Source organism: Perissodus microlepis, chromosome 15 (genome assembly GCF_051167445.1).
Source record: "Perissodus microlepis isolate ML-2025 ecotype Zambia chromosome 15, ASM5116744v1, whole genome shotgun sequence".
In the NCBI taxonomy this organism is placed as follows: Eukaryota; Metazoa; Chordata; class Actinopteri; order Cichliformes; family Cichlidae; genus Perissodus; species Perissodus microlepis.
This window is the reverse complement of record NC_140475.1, coordinates 7,142,881-7,162,939: the sequence shown is the minus strand read 5'-3', so window position 1 is coordinate 7,162,939 and position 20,059 is coordinate 7,142,881. Positions and strand designations below refer to the sequence as shown.

The window sequence follows — 20,059 nt, the reverse complement described above, 5'->3', positions numbered from 1 at the left end:
AAATCATCATTATCTTGCAGATTTATTATTCTATTATTCTGGACTCACTGACTCGTTGAGTCAGAGGGTTAAAGGTCAAAAGAATACGACACAATAAAGAAAACTTTTTAAAATGTAAAACATTTGAAAACTTGTAAGCATCTTTCTGCAGTTCTGTAGGGCATATTTGTTGGTGGTACCTTTTAACATTATGTCGATGATTTACTGACACAGATTTGTTACATATTTGAATTTGATCATGTATTCTGTTATATTTTTGTATCTAAAGGCTTAGTGACTTTATATAAGAAATACACATATACACTCACCAGCCATTTCATTAGTTCATCAGTTAACTCTTTTCCGGACAGTGTTGGGAACCCTTTTGGCTAACCATAGAGATGGGTGAGTGGGAAACCCAGTAGATTAGCAGTTTTTGAAATACTCAGATAAACAACAATGCCATGTTCAACGTAATTTAAATAATCTTTCTACCCCATTCTGATACTTGCTTTGAACTTCAGCAGGTCATCTTGACCATGTCTACATGCCTAAATGCCTAGAGTTGGTGAAAAATGATTGGCTGATCAGATGTTTGCATTAACAAGTAGTTGAACAGGTGTACCTTATAAAATGGCCTGTGAGTGTATATGTAAGAGAATAACTTTTAGAAATTTTTTTTATCATCTGTTTGTATTCAGTGTATTCGGTTCTTAAAGAGTACTTCAATTCCTTGTAATTGTTCATTCTTTCAGTGTTTCAGCCAAATCCTGAACTTCAACAGGTAACAAACTGATGAGCAGGCAGCATCCATTTCTATGTGTTCATGTTGCTACAGTAGAATCACTGTGGTGATTGGTTTAAAATGTCTCTTTGTGCTGGTTTTCATTTTCGCTCTGTGTTTTCAACTTGTGTTCATACCTAAATCCTTACTACTAATCCTCATTAGGATCAGGATTTGTGTTGGTGTGTGGGACTTTAGTCTCAGGTGTATATTGTTAAATGGTAACTATGAGACAATGCATTGCAGATAATGACCAATGGAGACCGGGAACACCCCACAAGAGCTTCAGTTCTGGAGATGCTCTTACCCAGTCGTCAAACTATCATAATTTGGTCCTTCTCAAACAAGCTCAAATCTTAGGCTTGACAAAATGTTCACTTGCTCCATAATATATCCAACCCACTAACAGATGCTGTAATGAAGAAATAATCCAATGTTATTCACTTCACCTGTCAGTGGTCATAATGTTATACCTGATATGTGTATGTTTGTTCTTTCTTGAATCAATTAAAAGGAGAGTTTGCCAGACGTAGAGTTTATATTCCTAAAACCCTGCCCCTACTATCTGCCGCGGGAATTCTCAGCTGTGTTTTTGGCTATTGTTTACATTCAGCCACAAGCTAGCTCCGCAGCAGCGCTCGGCAAACTCCATGACGTCATCAGCGCATTAGAGACAACTCATTTAGACGCTGTTTTTATTGTCGCTGGTGACTTTAATAAGTGCAACTTATGGACTGTACACCCAAAACATCACCAACATGTGGCCATTCCTACCCATGACAAGAACACCCTGGGTCATGTCTACAGTACAACCCCACATAGCAAAATTGGTATGGCCCGGATCTGGCCCACACAATGTGCTTACTCATGGCCCACATACCACAAAGAATGACGGCCCTTTGGTGGCCCAGATCTGGTTTGCCAGAGGTGGCCCATACATGCTTCAAGACCACAACCCTCAATCCCTCTCCCCAAGAAAATCATTGCAAAATGCTTTGAGAGAGTGGTGCTGGCCTACATCCAAAGAAACATCCCAGACACTCTGGATCCCCTGCAGTATGCCTACCGGGCCAAAGGGTCCACGCCAGATGCCATCGCTGCTGCCCTTCACTATTCCCTCTCCCATCTGGAAAACAAAGACTCATCCATCAGGGTACTTTTTGTTGATTACAGCTCCAACTTCAATACATTCATCCCTAACAAACTCACTCACAAGCTGGCAACAATCGGCCCACACCCCACCCTCTGTGACTGGCTACGGGACTTTTTGACTGGCAGGCCCCAGTCCGCCAGGATCGGCACCAGGACTTCAGCCAGCATTATTACAAACACAGGCGTTCCACAGGGTTGCGTCTTCAGTCCCATTCTCTACACCCTGTACACCCATGACTGTGTCACATCCAACAAGGACAACACCATATTGAAGTTCGCAGAAGCAGCTTTAGATACCTGGGTGTCTACATCACTGAGGACCTCACCTGGTCACTGAACACCACACAGCTGGTCAAGAAGGCTCAACAGTGGCTGTACTTCCTGAGGAGGCTGAGGAAATTTGGTTTGTCGGCCAAGATCCTCAGCAGGTTCTACAGCTGCATTGTGGACAGCACATTGACCAGCTGCATCACTGCATGGTACGGCAGCACTACTGCTATGGACCGCAAATGCCTGCAAAGAGTGATAACAACTGCGGAGAAAATCATCGGGACCCCGCTGCCCTCTCTGCAAAGCATCTACCATCACAGAGTCCAAAGGAGAGCTGCCTCCATTCTCAAAGACTTCACACCCCCCCTACATAGACTGTTCACTCTTCTGCCCTCGAGACAAAGGTTTAGAAGTGTGAAATCTAGAACACCCCGACTCAACAATTCCTTCTTCCCCACTGCTATCAGACTCTTGGACAGCTGACCTATTTTTAACTATAATAATAATTTGTGCACATCAGGCATATTAAGCCAGCACATTAAGCTCATAGATATTTTGAACACACATCTATTTCAAGCTTAAATTTGTGTCTTTATTTATTTATACTGTTTTTATTTATCATTTATATTTCTATATATTAACCGGCATCTTTGTGTGGACAGCAAAGAAAGAATTCCATTGCACAGAGAAATGCTTTCTTAGTACATATGACAATAAACGCTTTGAATCCTTGAATGTGGTATAAATTAAATGTTTATCTTCAAACAAGCTTCAGTGTCAGCATCATCCACGCCTGCAGCTTCAGCGTCAGCATCAGCCTTGCCTGGTCCAGCCTCTGTGTCTTCATCCTCGCCATTGCCAGCAATGCCAACACCTGCTCCAATGCCTGCAGCTTTCACACTGTCACCGACAGCGTCACCATCCGCAGCTGTCACGCCGCCGTCTAGTCCAGCCTCTGCCGTCTCTACAACGCTGTCCGATCCAGATCAGCTTGAACCACCTCGCCTTTGCCGGCCACTTTCCAGGCCTTTAGCTGGATGTCATCACCGTCCGGGGGGGGGCCCTAAACAAGGTCGTCGCCACCACTGCCTTCCACGTAGCTGGCCTCCAGTTCTTTCTAGTGTGACAGATATATGTTTTACTGCCCTACTTAAAAAAAAAAAAAAACTAATACAAAAATATTTGAATTATTCTTTACTTGAGTAAAAGTACTAATAGTATACCAAAACTAAAAAAAAAATTTAAGTGAAAAACTCATGGAGAGGATTATCAAGAAAGCCTCTTTTGCACTCACCACTTCATTAGGTACACCTGTTCAGCTGCTTAAGTTAAATATCTATTCAGCAAATCATAATGCAGCAAATCAAAGCATTTAGGTACACATGGTCAAGACACCGGCTAAAGTTCAAACCAAGCATTGGAATGGGGAAGAAAGGAAATTTAAGTGACTTGAACATGCCACAGTTGTCGGTGCTAGATGGGCTGGTCTGGGTGTTTCAGGAACTACTGAATTACTGGGGGTTTTCCCACACAATTATCTCTATGGTTAACTGACTTTACAGCTGAAAAAGAGGAGATATTCAGTGAGCAGAAGTTCAAATAACCTCACAGTCTCGTCTGTTTAGTGATCAGACAGAATGGCTGACTCCATTAAGAGCAAAGGAAAAGGAGTGCGCATATATTTTAATGATGACCAGTGTACATCTACAGACATTATCACCATGCACTGAACTCCTGATATTGGATATCTGGTACTGAAATGCTGACCATTCTACCCACCAAGAGAGTTTCGTGCGGTCTTAATCACAGCTCTTTATGTTCCACTACAAGCTAATACTAAGTTAGCTCTGCATGATACCATTAACAACTGGCTGAGCAAATATCCAGAAGTAGGTGTGATTGTAGAAAGAGACTTTAATTAGGCATAGTGAAAGACTGTAATGCCCAAACTGTATAACAATATACATTTCTGAAAAAGGGAAAAGAATATGACGATCAGGTTTACACCAGCATCCTAGCAGCATATAAAGCCTTCCTATCTTGACACCCTAGCCTCCCTGACCATCTCATCTTGAATTAAGTCCATCATATAGACCTCTATAGACCATGGCCAGCTGTACAAACTGTCCAAGCCTGGAGGGAAGAATCCATTTTACCGCAGCAGGACTGATTTGAAAAGACAGACTGAGTGTTGTATGTACAGCGCTTGAAGAACACAGCTCTTCTATTCTGGCATGTGTAGCCTTCTCTACTGACAGCTCAGAGGCCGCGCCTTGTTGTCGAGGCATAATTTTTGGTTTGAGAACACTGATGGTCTTAACCACCAAGATCATCCATATTCCAAGACCAAAAATGATAGCTCGAAAGCAAGGCAAGGCCTCAAAGTTGCCTTACAGTAATGCCCAAAGAGAGCTGACGAATAGTATTAAAGAAGACAAATATCCTGGGAGGAGCCTGACTCATTTTAAGGTGCTGAACCAACTTGCAGTTGTGTTCACTAAGATCTTTAACCTGTCCCTGTGAGAAGTTGTATATGGTACTATTGTCCCCATGCCCAAGGAACAAGGAAGCAGTCAGGTGTCTCAGTGATCATTGCCTGTTACTTTGACATTGTGGTGGACCACTGGAGGGCTCCAATCACACAGTTTACAGGAAGTGTTGTTGCTGTGTTTTGAAGGTAAAAGTATTCAGTTGTGTGGTGATGAGCAATAAAGGAAGTGTTAATCGAGAGCTCTGGTGCCGTCTGTGTTTATGTGTTTGTGATCGTGGCTCAAGAGTTGGCAGTTTGTCTTGTAATTGGAAGGTTGCCGGTTTGAGCCATGGCTCTGACAGTGTCAGTCGTTGTGTCCTTGGGCAAGACACTTCACCCGTTGCCTACTAGTGGTGGTCAGAGGGCCCGGTGGCGCCAGTGTCCGGCAGCCTCGCCTCTGTCAGTGTGCCCCAGGCCGGCTGTGGCTACAATGTAGCTTGCCATCACCAGTGTGTTAATGTGTGTGTGAATGGGTGGATGACTGAATCTCAGGCCTGGGTGGCGGTACGGCTCTCGAACTGATGGAGCACATGCTATCCTTGGGCCGCAGCTCATCGCAGCTAATGGCTTTCCCATTGCAACATTCAGGAAAAGGTTGGTGACTGTTTGTTTTCATGCTGGGATTTCCAGTGAAGCTTTGTTGTTGCCGCTAGCTCTGTGCCTATTTTGGGCGCCGATTTTCTTTGTGCCCATGGACTGCTGGTCGATGTCTCTAACAGATGCTTAATCGATGCCCTGTGCTTCTCTTCAATACCCTGTTTCACTTGGGCCACTGAACCCCTGAATCAGGCTAATTTAGTGACTTTGGGGAATGTTTTTCAGCGTTTGTTTTTTGAGTTTCCTTCACTGACTGTTCCGAATTTCTCGAACATGGCAATGGCGTTTGCGCATGCACACTGCCTCGACCCTGCGAAACTGTCCGTCGCTCGGGAGGAGTTTGCGGCCATGGAGCGCCTCGGCATTGTACAGTCCTCGAATAGTGCCTGGGCCTCTCCGCTACACATGGTGCCCAAATCAGATGGTTGGTGGTGGTTGTGCGGGGATTTTTGCTGTTTGAATAATGTCACGGAGAACGACTGTTACCCCATTCCCCATATCCAAGAATTTTCCACACACCTCGCCGGCACCTCGATTTTTTTCTAAAATTGACTTGGTGCAGGGGTATCACCAGGTTCCTGTGCCGAAGACGTTCCCAAAACTGCTGTAATTACCCCTTTCGACCTGTTTGAGTTTTAGCGCATGGCGTTCGGCCCGAAAGGCGCTGCCTAGACTTTTCAGCGGTTGATGGACTCTGTGTTGTGCGGCCTGCCTTTCGTCTTCATGTACCTTAACGAAATATTGGTGGCCAGCTGTTCTGAGAGTCAGCACACGTCCCATCTGCGTCAGGATTTTCAGTGCTTGGGGGCACACGGCCTGATTGTAAACCTTCCAAGTGCCAGTTCAGGTTGCCCGTTCTGGATTTCCTGGGGCGCCGCATTTCCGCTGAAAGTGTGGTTTCGTGTCCCACGTCGGTGAAAACGCTGCAGGAGTTCTTGGGGATGATCAGTTTCTACAACTGCTATTTTGTAATACAGCACTGTTGGGTTTTTTTTGTTTGTTTTTTGTTTTTTTTTTAGCAGACAGCTAGGAAATTAGACAATGGGGATCAAAGGAATATCTAAAGGAGAAACCCATGCAACAAATCTGGTTTTACCTGGTTAAATATAGCCTCGGAGAGACATTGCAGATAAAACAGCTCTTAAAACATTTTAGTCAAAAGCCTCTTAGGCTTACCTACCTCATACCTGACTCCTGTGGTGAAGTTACTACTGCCCTGATACAAACCAAGGCCTTCACAAGGAATTACTGTGAGTACTCAAGATGAGAAATGTCTCTTGTTATATACAGTAGACCTTATTAATTACATTTTTGGGATCACTTGGGAACATAGCACATTAATTGTAAGATATGTAATGGATACAAAAATGGGCACTTGTGCAAAAGTGTGAAAATAAAACACATTTACTTTGGGTAGTTAGCTAGCTTAAACACAATTCACATTTTAACAAATTATATAAAATATAAAATAAAGGGAAAAATCATTATGAAACAAGCTGCTGTGGCTCTGCTTAAGAACTGTGACATATAATAGTACTATTGGGTATTCAAAAGGCAACTGGAAATATGTCTTTACACTGACACACTGAATAGGAACTTAGTATAATCTAAATAATATAAGTCTCTGTCAGTGTGCCCCAGGGCAGCTGTGGCTACAATGTAGCTTGCCATCACCAGTGTGTGAATGTGTGTGTGAATAGTGGATGACTGGATGTGTAAAGCGCGTTGGGGTCCTTAGGGACTAGTAAAGCGCTATACAAGTACAGGCCATTTACCATTTACCATAATCTAGAAGAACAAAAAAAACATGTTACATGTCTGAGTCATGACCCGTGAGCTGGTGGCCTGACAGAAATGCTTCATCTGGTTTTGCAAGATATTAATGCACATTATCCATGCTTGGGTAAATGGTTCAGAACAAAGCTTTAGCAGGAAAGAAAATGAAACTCAAAGTACGTTTGAAAAAGTAATGAAAGGCTAAAGACATTACAAACACACCAAGGCGTATCGGCTTACATCTTTTGGCATGTTGAAAAACAAAGACACAAACAGTAATTATAGAGTAATTATAACTTCACTCACCACAGGTGTGCAGCTCTGATTACAGGCACCATTGTCTGTCACTTGCAGAAGCAATGACGAGTTATGCATTTGCCCAGCCTTTAAGGCCAGTAGGAACGGAACTGAGTACATTTACTCGAATGCTTTATTGAAGTACAGATTTAAAGCACTTGTACTTAATCTAAGTATTTCTATCTTATTTCTATGCTATTTTCTGCTTTCACTCTACTACATTTTCAGGTAATGTCAGTCAAGATAGTACACACCAGTCCTCTCCAATTGTTCTTGCTGTCATTGGTGATTACTACTACAGACATATCCATAGCAGTTACAAGGCAACTGCTTTTTGGGGTCTATTATATAAACCTCAAAAAGTTCCCAGAATGTGGGATGCTATGTATTTCATTCACAGTAGAACATTGAAAACATCTAAAATCATTTATACCCAGAAAACTGTGCCATTTAGAATTTAATGACATCAACTTGTCTCAGAAAAGATAGGACAAAGCCATGTTTGCCCCTGTGTAGCACTATTCTTCCACACTTCATGAAACAACATCCTGTAAATGTCTGGGAGTTATAGAGACCAGACATTTGACCAGACAGAGACCTGGAATGTTGGAAGAGGAATGTTATCTCATTCCTAGAAGGCAGAAACTGAACTCAAAGAGAACAACATAAACCAGGATGTAAACAAAGTCCAAAAGTTTGTCTCAAAAAACAGGAAACATCAAGGAATATCAAAGATTACAAACAGGGAAGCTCAGAGCAGGATGGCACCCAGCGGGACAGATGACTCAAAAAATGACAAAGGAAGACAGAGACAATAAATTAAAAAAGTAATGAGGTAAGTGGAAACTGGTGCAGAACACAGGTAATCTAAAAACTAATCACAGAAGACATGACAATGGAAACAGAACTAAAGCTTGAGTGAAAAAGACTATCAAGCCAAAACAGGGAGTAAATTACCACAATGAACTTGACACAGATGGGAAAGGCTAACAAGAATAAGATACTAAACCAGATAACCTAAAGCAGAATGCTAACTGAAATCAGCATGAACTGAAACAGTTTCTTGAAAAAAGTTTCTTAGTAAAGTCTCGATCAAACAACCATGAACAATCAAACTAAGAACTAGAGATGGCACGATACCACTTTTTTATGTCCGATACCGATATCATAAATCATGCCCTATCGGCCCCCTGGCTAAACTTTGCTAGATCCACCCCTGCACAGTTACCAGCCGTCAGCTACCTAGAAAAAGATCCTGGTGTACAAAGTAATATTAAATAAATTCTAACAACAGCTTATCAAGCTTAAACATGCTGCTTTTGTTCAGCCGCTGGTTTCCTTTTTCTGGCGCGAAGTGGGCGATAAACAAACAAGAGAGACGGACTCACGACAGAAAAGCCGATCAGCTGATCATTAATCAGTTTCACGATTGAAGTAGCAGCAGGAGAGGGAGGGAGACAGAAGAGGCAGTCGCTCCATATATCGGTTGTTAAGCTTAACGCTGGAATGCTTTACAAACATTCGGAGATGAACTTACACACTTGCTTTACTTCTCTCTGGGATAACCTTCTCGGAGATGAAATGCCGGTTTGGTAGCGAGGCTCCAAATACGCAACCAGACCGCCAACAGGTCTCACACGCCACAGCCGCCTACGGTTATGAGCCGAGTTATGCCATGTGGCAAGTTTTGTGAGGTGCTTTTTTGATATTTAATGGATCAGATTACATTTTTTATTTCTCTCCGATATCCGATCCAGTAATTTAGGTCAGTATCCGACCGATACCGATACGTAATATCATATCGGTCCATCTCTACTAAGAACCAAATGGAATATTAAATAATAAAGAAGAATTTCAAATGTCAACAAAATGAAAGAGTCCAGGATCATGACACTGGATAGAGGCATATATTTATTTAAAATCCTTGAGAATTGATAGTGCCTTTCAGATATCTAAGCTCCTCATACTATCCAATCTTTAGGTCTGACATCACTGGCTCCAAAGTCAAACAAACACTACAACATTACTGAGAGTTAAAAACTGTCTAAATTCTTTTATCTTTAATAAAATTATCAGTGTGGAGGTTCTACCAGGTGTAACAATTAAGTTTAGCATCCAGGCATCCATGAAAATAGAATTTATCAAGTTAAACAGAGTTAGAAGTTAGCAGGGAGTTACCTTGCTAATTTCCACCTTAACATAATATACCATGTTCTGACTGAGGAATTTCTGAAAAAAATTATGATATTCCCATATTGAGCTGGCAGTTTAAGTAATAGATCAAGCTGTTAAAGTCCTCTGTACTAACCGGAACTGTAAAAGACAGCCCTTGGAGGTAAAAGCACACAAAAGCAAACATAAATACACAAAATAGCTTGACAGAAAATCCTTTAACACTATCTAATTATGTTTCCTATTAATAATGAAGCATATAAATGCTAAGACTTGGCAGAAACCCAGAAAAGAGCTAAAAGTAGAGTAGATGTTGCTCTTCTATTCATCAAATGGCCAGAAACACATCCCATATTCAAAATCTTATTTGCTAAAAAGCTTCTCATGCCTGCTTTAGGTATATTATTTTAATATTTTTTTCCACATTGTGCAATTTCAGCTATGACAAGCCTTATGGAAGGCAACATTCCATATGAATGGAAAAGACTATTCATTTGATCAGCATGGCAACCTCAACTCTGGATATGATATCATCCTATGGAGGCAGATACAAGATTTTTTGGATGTGCGCGACATCGTAGCTCATTACAGTATAGAGCAAGAGAGCCTGTCTTTTACCTCACAGGAAACAAGACATGCTCTCAGCAGTCAGATAGTAAGTATTTCCCTCCACTGGCAAGTTATTTGATTTTTCCAATATTCATTCATGGTTATTATTTTCAGGTTATCTATAGTCCATGTTAGCAGGATTCGTCATCAATATTAAACTGACTTGGAAAAAAAGGGGGCTGAATTTCACCAACTCTGGTGATTTGCTACATGCTACTCTATTGTTTTGCTGAGACTGTAATATGCCATCCTTAGTTAAATCTCTTGACAGCTGCTCTGATCATCGCCATAGCATTTGGTTAGACTCTCATTATTATACAATGTCTTATACAATGTGAACCTTTACTTAAATGCGTTCAGTTTTATGTATGGTGAGATTGTGTATAGACTACTTAATAAAGAAAAAAAGTCTTGGATTATGTAGTATAAGTTTTACCATCAGAATTTTTTATTTCCTAAATGTACATACAGTATCAAACATGTGCATTCAATGACTTCGTGATATTGCCCCAATTCTTTTTTTTTTTTTTTACTACAGATGTATTTTTGTTGTATTTAATGAAGTAGTTCTGTGTTTCTAAGAAATTTAGCATTTTTAAAAAAGCATTGCCCTCTAAAATATAAAATAGCACAGTAGCATTGTAATAAAAATTTCAAATTTAGCACAAGTACCTCAGAACTACAGTTGAAGACAGAAGTAGAAGTCAACAAAGAGCAGTAAACTGAGGCTACAGTGACTAATCATAAATGCAAGTGGGTGACACCTTTTTGCCATTTAGGAGTGTTAAACTATATGACATAATAATGCTGAGGAATTATTGTGTGAAACTTTTTAATGGGGTGGCATGGTGGAACAGTGGTTGGCATTGCTGTCTCACATCAAGAAAGTCCAGGGTTTGAATCCAGGCTGGGGCCTTTCTGTGTAAAATTTGCATGTCATCCATGTGTTTGCATGGCTTCAATCCAGTGATATGTATGGGGGAAGATTAATTGGTGATTCTGAATTGGGCAAAGGTGTAATTGTGAGCATGAACAGTTGTCTACCTTTCTGGGTTAGAACTACAACAGCCTGGTGACCTGTACAGGTTCTACCCTGCCTCTTGCTCCATGTCAGCTGGGATGGGCTCTCGCTCAGGTGTCCCTGAAGAAAAGTGGAAGGCAATTGATGCGTAAGCACAAAATTATACATTCTCTAATTCAAACCAACAACAGCTGTCAAATGAATGTAGTTAAGTAAAGAAATTAAAAAAAAAAAACAACATATGAATTTGACATTACTTTATATAACAAAGTTTTACTTGTAATAATATAATAAAAATCTCAAATGTTTTGTTGGGACAACAAAGTCAGAAAAGCAGCCAACAGACACCAGGCAGGGCATGTAAACAAATAAGAAAACTCTTGATTTGCAGACATACATGGCAGCTAATATATCAGAGCCTTTTTGCTTCCTTTGACTGCTATAGAATTATTTTTAATCCTCCTGGGAAAATACCTGGTATTGTCTTGCTAAGTATCAGATGCATAATATGTCAGTATTACATAACAGTACAACCACTGATAATGCTTCAACTCAACTGTAACCAGAGTTGTCAAAGTGGAAATATGTTGTGTAACAAAACTACAGCTGCTATAGTCCGAATAATTCATAAATCACTTGTTTTTTATAGCTCACAACTGTGAAACCTGTCAAAAATAATTACCAGGAAAAGTAAGTAAAGTAAATGGAAAGTAAAAGTACGTCCCATTTCTCAGTGACATCGAACCCCATGTGACCAAAAAAAGAAAAGAAAAGAAAAAAATGAAAGAAATGATAGTATTTCAAGTTCAAGAACTTTAACCACACCTCTGTCTTTTGCAGGAATGCTGAAGAGATACACACAAATTATTTTTCAGAGCAATTTTTTTAAGATTCACTGATTTACATTCATAAGAAGCACACGAGGAAGATGAAAAATTCTTTCAGCTTCTACATCTTTCTTGCAGTTTTATCACATCACTTTTCTGGTACAAAATGCTCCAATGAAGCCACAGCAGAAGGTGACATCATTATCGGAGGATTGTTCCCGATTCATGAAAGTGTTACTGTTACTGTGAATGATGATGGCCGTGAAAACCGGACATGTGACAGGTAATACACACACACATACACAACTGATCATTGTACACATTTTATTAGGGTATATTTATATATAATATATCTGATTGTGTTGTACAGGTTTAGCACAGCTCGTCTGGTCCACTCTCTGATAATGGTGCACGCACTGGAGGAGATAAATCAGAAGCGAGAGTTGGGAAACCTCACCTTGGGATACCTCATACTTGACTCCTGTGGGGACGTTACTACTGCCCTGATACAAACCCAGGCCTTCATGATGAGAAACAGTGAGTTCTCTTGGGGATAGAAATCTGCCTTGTTATTTGAAAATCATTTTTGACACGCAATAGTTCTTACTAATTGAATTTTCTTTGGAGATCATCATGGGAACATAGCACATCAACTAAGAGAGATAATGGATACTAAATTAGGCATTTGTGAACATTTTCTTAAAAGTTGTACATTTATATTTATATTGGTAACTGGTAATTATGAGACCGTGCATTTCAGGTAATTTTACAGAATCAGCAGGAAGTAATGTAGTAGTGTAACGAATAACGAATAGTGTAGCAAATTACTTTCTCTGGCTTGTAATTAAGTGTTATTCTAAATTACTTTTAACAAAAGTAAAGATTAATACATTATTTGTGTGTGTATTCTGTTAAGTTACTCAATGTGAATAATGTATTTGGAATACTTTGGATTACTTGATATATTGTCATTCTTTTTAGCTTGTTAGCTGGCGTTAGCTGAGGTTAGTTCAGAGACCACAGACTATTAGACTTGATGGATAGTATTAACAACCTGCTAGCTGCAAATAATCATGTGCAGTTCTGAAAGCAATACCAACTAGATTTTTAAATCTTAATATAAAATTAGTAACAGTAGGGTGGACATTAGGTAAGACAGCACTTTTTGCAGTGATCTCATATAGAAAACAATGTCTGTATCAGTAAAATGTTTTCTTTCTGCAGGTTGTAATGCAGCCTGTAATCCAGCCTTCAGTAATAGTAATAAATCACACAGCAATAGTACATCGAAGATACTGAAGTGGCACTTAACCCAGGTAGCTACCACAACTAAGACAAGGTAGTTGCAGTAGGGTAATGTTAGTTTTTAAAAAACAACTTACTTCCAGGTGTTTCTTTAGGTTGGAGTATTTTCATGCTGAGAGCAGCTTGGTTGCTGGCAGACAGAGTTTGCATTGCACTCTCAGATTACATCCATCCCTTTCTTTGTGAAGTGGTGTTGGAATTTCCAAGTAAGAAATCCATTCCTGCCTGTGCACTGCTGGCTCTGTTGTGTTGGCTCTGGGTCCATTGTGTAACTGACGCCATCAAAATTAACAAGGCGCTTACATTAGAGCCTCTTGTTGCGTGTTTTGTTTGGATTTCCGGCAATACGTGGAATTACCAAAATTAGAGAAGGGATAGCCTAACATATGAAACAGAAAAGAAATACATGCAATCCATGTATTTCAACAAAGTAGCTGTATTTTAATTATGACTTATTTGAGCAGTAACTGTAACTGAATACAGTTACTCATATTTTGTATTTTAAATATGTAACACCGGTACATGTATTCCGTTAGTCCTCAACACTGTGTGTGTATCAGTTTAAATGAAGGTAATAGTATCAGTTAATTCATTTGTAGGTAATAATCGCCAAGATTGTGCACAGCAATCCTCTCCACCTGTCCTAGTTGTCATTGGTGATTACTACTCAGAGATATCCATAAGAGTTACAGGTCAGCTCCATCTGGAGTACATCCCTGAGGTATGACCGACTTCTGAGGTTATGTTACCTAACCCTAAATGTAAAATCGATTGTACAAACATTAGCAACTAATATTTGGATGATACATTTTGCATTCATGGATATGATGAACAGCAAAAAAAGACAACAAAAAACGCAAATAGTATAGCTTAGCAACAAGAATTGAAAATAGGTGAAACAGACACACTTAGTCTAAAAATGACAGTAGCAGTAACTTTGTCTCTGTACTCCTCCAGCCGAAAGAAAAAACAAGAGTAATATTGCAGTGCTTAATAAAGCAGCTATTTTGCTAATTAAGACTTTAAACTGTTAAAAAAAAAGTTTTTTTGTAGATACTTTACCACTTATGTTATACGCTTAAGATATATGTGTACAGACAGAATATGAAATTTTTGTTTCACTTCATAGTGTTTTGTGATATTTTCCACAGATAAGTTACGGTGCAACTTCTGGTTTCCTGAGTGATAAAACCCGTTTTCCAAGCTTTATGAGGACCGTACCACAAGATGATCACCAAGCTCATGCCATTGCCCAGATTCTTGATCATTACGGTTGGACTTGGGTCGGTGTGGTAGCAACTGATAGTGAATACGGTCGCTATATAACTGAACGCCTCTGGCATCATGCAACCAAAAAAGGCATCTGCTTCGCTTTCATCTCTGTTCTTCCAGATGCTTTAAATGATGAATTGCTTGAAGAGAGAATTAACTCTACAATCAAAAGCATCATAGATAATAGAAATGTTAGTGTTATTATTTCCTTTGCCAAAGCTTACTGTATGATAGATATTTTTGGGAAACTTCTCAAATATCCTCAAGCCAGAGGGAAAGTTTGGTTGGCCAGTGATATTTGGTCACAGTCACCTGAAGTACTGAGTTCTCAGAACTACAAATTGAGTGACATAGGAACAATCTTTGGGATCACTCTTAAATCTGGAAACACAACCAAGTTTGAGCGATATCTCGATGACCTTGATGAAAATCCCAACCACCACGACAACAACACATTTTTGTCTAATTTTTTAAATGAGCATGGGACGAATTCATCAGAAGAGTTAAAGAAGTTGATATATCCATATGCTGTGTTCAGTATTGAGCTGGCAGTTAAAGCAATAGCTCAAGCTGTTAAAGACCTCTGTACTAACCGGAACTGTAAAAGACAGCCCTTACGGCCATTGGAGGTAAAAGCACAGGAACACAAAAACACATAAACACATACAGCACAGCATATTAGAAAATCTTTCAATACTAAGAAACTATATTCATTATTTTCTATTAATACTGAAGCACATAAATGATCCACAGAGGCGTGTCAGGTCTCACAGAGGACCTGACTTACCCATTAGTATTGAAAACATCACCAATCTTCTAAATATATTCTAAATATATAATTCTATAGGTGCTATAGACATGAAATTCTTTCCATAATTCATAATCCAATTCCATAAATTAACTTATGTGTAATAATGAGAAATGACACAGGAATAAAATATTGAACACGCTTACTGAGATTTCTTTAATACTTCGTACAAAAGCCTTCGTCGGTGATGACAGTTTGTATGGAGTCTAGTTGCATGCATTGCTCAGGTGAGATTTTGGCCCATTCTTCCACACCAGTTAAATCCTGGAGGTTCAGTGAACTCTGAGCTTTAGTTCTTTCCATTGATTTTCAACTGGATTCAGGTCAGGTCATTTTAGCACCTTTTTTTCTGAAACCTCTGTAATTATTTTCTCCAAACCATCAACTTGTCCCCATTTCAAGAGTGCTCAAAGAAGTACTACTGTTAATGTTTATTCTTAAACATGATCAATTATTAATCGGCTATGTACCACAGGCCTTCAAAAGTCATCACGTGACCCAGCTGTCTTAGCTAATTATAGGTCAATCTCCAGCCTTCCTTTTATTTCTTTAAAGAGTATTTGTAAAACAGCCGAAAGATCTTCTGCAGAGAATTGGTTTGTTTGAAGAGTTTCAGACAGGTTTCAGAGCTCATCATAGTACAGAAACAGCTGTAGTCAAGGTTACAAATGATCTTCTTATGGCCTCTGACAGTGGAGCCATTTCTGTGATTGTTTTGCTACACCTCAGTGCAGCATCTCATACTGCTGTCCATAATATTTTATTGCAGCAATTGAAGCGTGCTGTAGATATTGAAGATGCTGTGCTGCAGTGGTTTGAATCATATCTTTCTAATCTAATAGAGTCCATTATGTTCATCTAAATGGAGAGTCCTCTTCACACACTAAGCTTAATTATGGAGTTCCACAGGGCTCCATGCTAAGACCAATTTTGTTTACATTATACATGCTTCTCTTAGACAGTATCATTAGAAGGCATAGTATACATTTTCACTGCTATGCGGATGGCACCCAACTTTATCTATCCATGAAGCCAGATAACACACACCAATTAGTTAAACTGCAGGAATGCCAGGAAAGACATGAGGACCTAAATGAGCTCTCATTTTCTGCTTCTAAATTCAGATAAAACTGAGGTTATTGTACTCAGCCATAAAAAAAGAAATGGCATTGAAATATTGTACCTAACCAGATGCTTACTCTGGATGGCATTACCTTGGCCACCAGTAACACTGTGAGGATTCTTTGAGTCATTTTTGACCATGATATTAACTTCAATGTGAATATTAAACAAATATGTAGGACTGCTTTCTTCCATTTGTACAATATCGCTAAAATTAGAAATATCTTGTTTCAGACTGAAGCTGAAAAACTAGTTTATGCATTTATTGCTTCTAGGCAGGATTTCCAAACAAACTACCTGAAAAGTCTTTAGTTGATCCAAAATGCCAAAGCGAGAGTACTAACAGGAACAGAAAGAGAGACCATATTTCTGTCTTTCTATATATATGTTAAATCCAGAACTGAATTCACATTCTTGAATAATCAGGTCGCATCTTGTCGTAATGACTTTATAGTACTGTAGCCCCCGATTAGAGCACTAGATTTCATTTCTTTGCACGTGTTGATTGGATGAGTTGTTACATCTGGTGAGAATTTCATGTAAATAGCACCTTAATTTGTAAACTGGTTACATGTTCAATACTTATTTTACCCACTGTATATTTTTGTGTATATGTAATCCTCGATAAATGTTAATTTTTCTAACCGCTACAGGTAAATTATTTTTAATTTGTGTTCTCAAAACTTCAGTTACGAAGAGCCTTACGGAAGGCAACGTTCCACATGGAGGAAAAAAGTTATTCATTTGATCACCATGGTGACCTCAACTCTGGATATGATATCATCCTGTGGAAGCAGACTCAAGATTCTCTAGATGTGAACAACATTTTAGCCTATTACAGTATAGAACACCAGAATCTGACTTTCACCTCACAGGAAACACAACAGGCTCTTCAGAGACACATAGTAAGTGTTTACCTTCCACAGGCAAGTTATTTTACTCTTTAACTCTTTTATTACACTATTCTTTTATCATTGGTACTGGGTTCCATTGTAATTTGTGTTTATGGCTAAATAGCAAATATTGATATGCTAACATGCTAACTTAAGAGTTTGCACATGGTAAAAACTGCCATCATTGAGACTTTAGTCTCTTTTTCTGTTGATTATGTATATGTTAGTGTGTATAAACATGCAAAGCCTTGTGTCTAAGAACAGATGGTATATGCCACACTGATTTAAAAATAAAAGGGTGGGGGTGGGGGTGGGGTATGATTTCATATGGTCAGTAAATAAAATTGACGGCCATGATGGCGATTCTTTCCTCTCTAAGGGAAATGTGACTTCCAGGTGCACAGACAGCTGTAGGCCTGGCTACAGGAAGACTTCAGTTACAGGCCAGCCTGGTTGCTGCTATCAGTGTGAACCCTGTGCTGAGAACCAATATTCCAACACCAACGGTGTGTATTACAAAAAAAACCCCTAACTCCATTTGTGTTGCAAACTGCAAAATATTATGAAAACAAGTGTTTTGAAATGCTTATATTACACAGTCTGTTGCATTGACAGCTCAAGGAATTTGAATCCAAGTTAAATATTCTAATGACCTTTTGTCCTCTGTTTCCAGATTCGGAGACATGCCATCCTTGCAAAGAAAACTATTACTCCAAAAACACCAGTTCAGTGTGTTTACCCAGAAAAACTGATTTTCTGAAATGGGGCGATGTATATCTTATTGTGCTGCTGTCTTTTACTTCTTTAGGAGCAGTGCTTACCATTGTTGTTGGGATCATCTTCCTTGCACACTGGAATACCCCTGTTGTGCGCTCATCTGTAGGCCCAATCAGCATCATTCTCCTCCTCTCCCTTATGATCACATTTACTAGTGTTATATTATTTGGTGGTCCACCCAATAGCTATCAGTGTCAAGCACGACAGGTGGTGTTTGGCTTGGGTTTTACCTTGTGTGTCTCCTGCATCATGGTCAAGTCCTTTAAGATCGTCTTAGCCTTTGAGTTTGACCCGGTCATTCAAAGTGTGCTGAAGAAGCTCTACAAGCCTTACCTCATTATTGCAGTCTGCATGGCAGGTCAAGTGGTTATTGTCACCATGTGGCTTGTACACGGTCCTCCATACATTGACTCAGAGATCACACAGGACAACATGAAACTGATGTTTTGTAATGAGAAACTAATTACTGCATTTGGAGCCATGCTAGTCTATATTGGCCTTTTGGCTCTCATCTGCTTTGGTGTTGCCTATAAAGGACGAAAGTTGCCTGACAGTTACAATGATGCAAAGTTCATCACTTTTGCAATGCTCATTTACTTCATCTCCTGGATCATGTTTGGCCCAGTCTATGTCAATGTCACAGGCAAATATCTTCCAGCAGTGGAGATGATCGTTATCCTTATCTCATGCTACGGCATCTTGTTTTGTCAATTTTTCACAAAGTGCTACATTATTTTGTGTAAGAAGGAAGCAAACACAGAGAAAGCGTTCCGTTGCAATATTAGGAATTATTCCATGGATCACAAAGGCAGTGAGGATGAGCTTTCATCCAACAGAGTTGAAAACCCTACTTTATCTGCATTTGCAGTTGAGTCACAGGATAACTGGAATTCAGTCACACTGCCCTGTGTTTCCTCAAACTCTCTCTTTCCAGTCTCAAACTCATGGAATAATGTCCTTGAAAACAACCTGAATTCCACTAAGAAGACCCTACAGAGATACAATAGCTTGCCACCATCACTAATCAAATGATTCACAATAGTTAAAAAGGTATTCAAACAATTGGAGTGTAAAGGGGACTAAATATTAGAGTCTATGCATTTTTAAGTCTTTAAAGTTGTTTATCAAGTTGTTGAACATCTTTATCGCCATCTTGTGCCAGTACAGAATGTGACATCATCAGGTTGGTTGGTTGGTTGCAGCTAATAGACTTACATTAATTCATGTTAGCTAAGTAGTGACAGAACCAATAGTTTCTTGAAAATTAAGGAGACTAAAACTAAAAAACAGTCTAAGGGGATCACTTTTGTTCTGCCCCTGGCTGCAGCAGGCAGTTTTATGTAAAAAAAAATAAAAATAAAAAATAGAAAGAAAGAAAGAAAATCCACCTGTTAGCTGTAATGTTCAGGTTTTTTAAACACTTTATAATTGAAAACATCCATCAGCATCTCCATAGGAAAAAAATTCCTTCTTCTTCACTTACATTTGATTTTCCTGACTTCTAATATGAAATAATCCACTTAGTGAGATGATGTGAGAGAAAAAAAGATCTCCAAAACTAACTGCATCTCTTCCCCAGAGACTCCTTTTTTCTTTTCTTTTTCTTTTTTCTTTTGTTGCAAGGATTCCCGGCCATGTTTCAGTAAGAAATTGAGTCATGTTTGTTTTGTGATGCACATGTAGTAAACTGTTTGAATGTCCTTGTGTAAGAGACCATTATTATAATATGTAACAATGCCTCATCAATTGATTCTGCTGCTCGTACACCTGGCCCAAGGAGGAATACTCTGTGTCTGACTCCAGTTTGTCGTTCTCTTGAACTACCAGGAAATCTGACTCAAACAGGCTCTCCTGCACACTGTCCTCAT

General features: G+C 39.4%; 1 protein-coding gene across 1 annotated transcript; it reads left to right on the top strand.

Moving 5' to 3' along the window:
• Nucleotides 1–5,585: 5,585 nt before the first annotated feature.
• LOC146371554 (G-protein coupled receptor family C group 6 member A-like) lies at nucleotides 5,586–19,223 on the top strand. Its single transcript, XM_084953338.1, has 9 exons — nucleotides 5,586–5,736; nucleotides 11,224–11,335; nucleotides 12,385–12,551; nucleotides 13,919–14,040; nucleotides 14,471–14,633; nucleotides 15,090–15,220; nucleotides 17,211–17,426; nucleotides 17,794–17,920; nucleotides 18,088–19,223. The coding sequence occupies exons 1-9, from the start codon at nucleotides 5,586–5,588 to the stop codon at nucleotides 19,221–19,223; spliced, it is 2,325 nt and encodes a 774-aa protein (XP_084809464.1).
• Nucleotides 19,224–20,059: the final 836 nt, after the last annotated feature.

Bases quoted from the DNA above. Each gene is read 5' to 3' on its own strand.
- LOC146371554 (XM_084953338.1), top strand. From the start codon at position 5,586: ATGGCAATGGCGTTTGCGCATGCACACTGCCTCGACCCTGCGAAACTG. The intron at 5,737-11,223 runs GTTGGTGGTGGT...TTTCTGGGTTAG, and splicing joins CATGGTGCCCAAATCAGATG to AACTACAACAGCCTGGTGAC. The intron at 11,336-12,384 runs GTAAGCACAAAA...TGTGTTGTACAG, and splicing joins AAGTGGAAGGCAATTGATGC to GTTTAGCACAGCTCGTCTGG.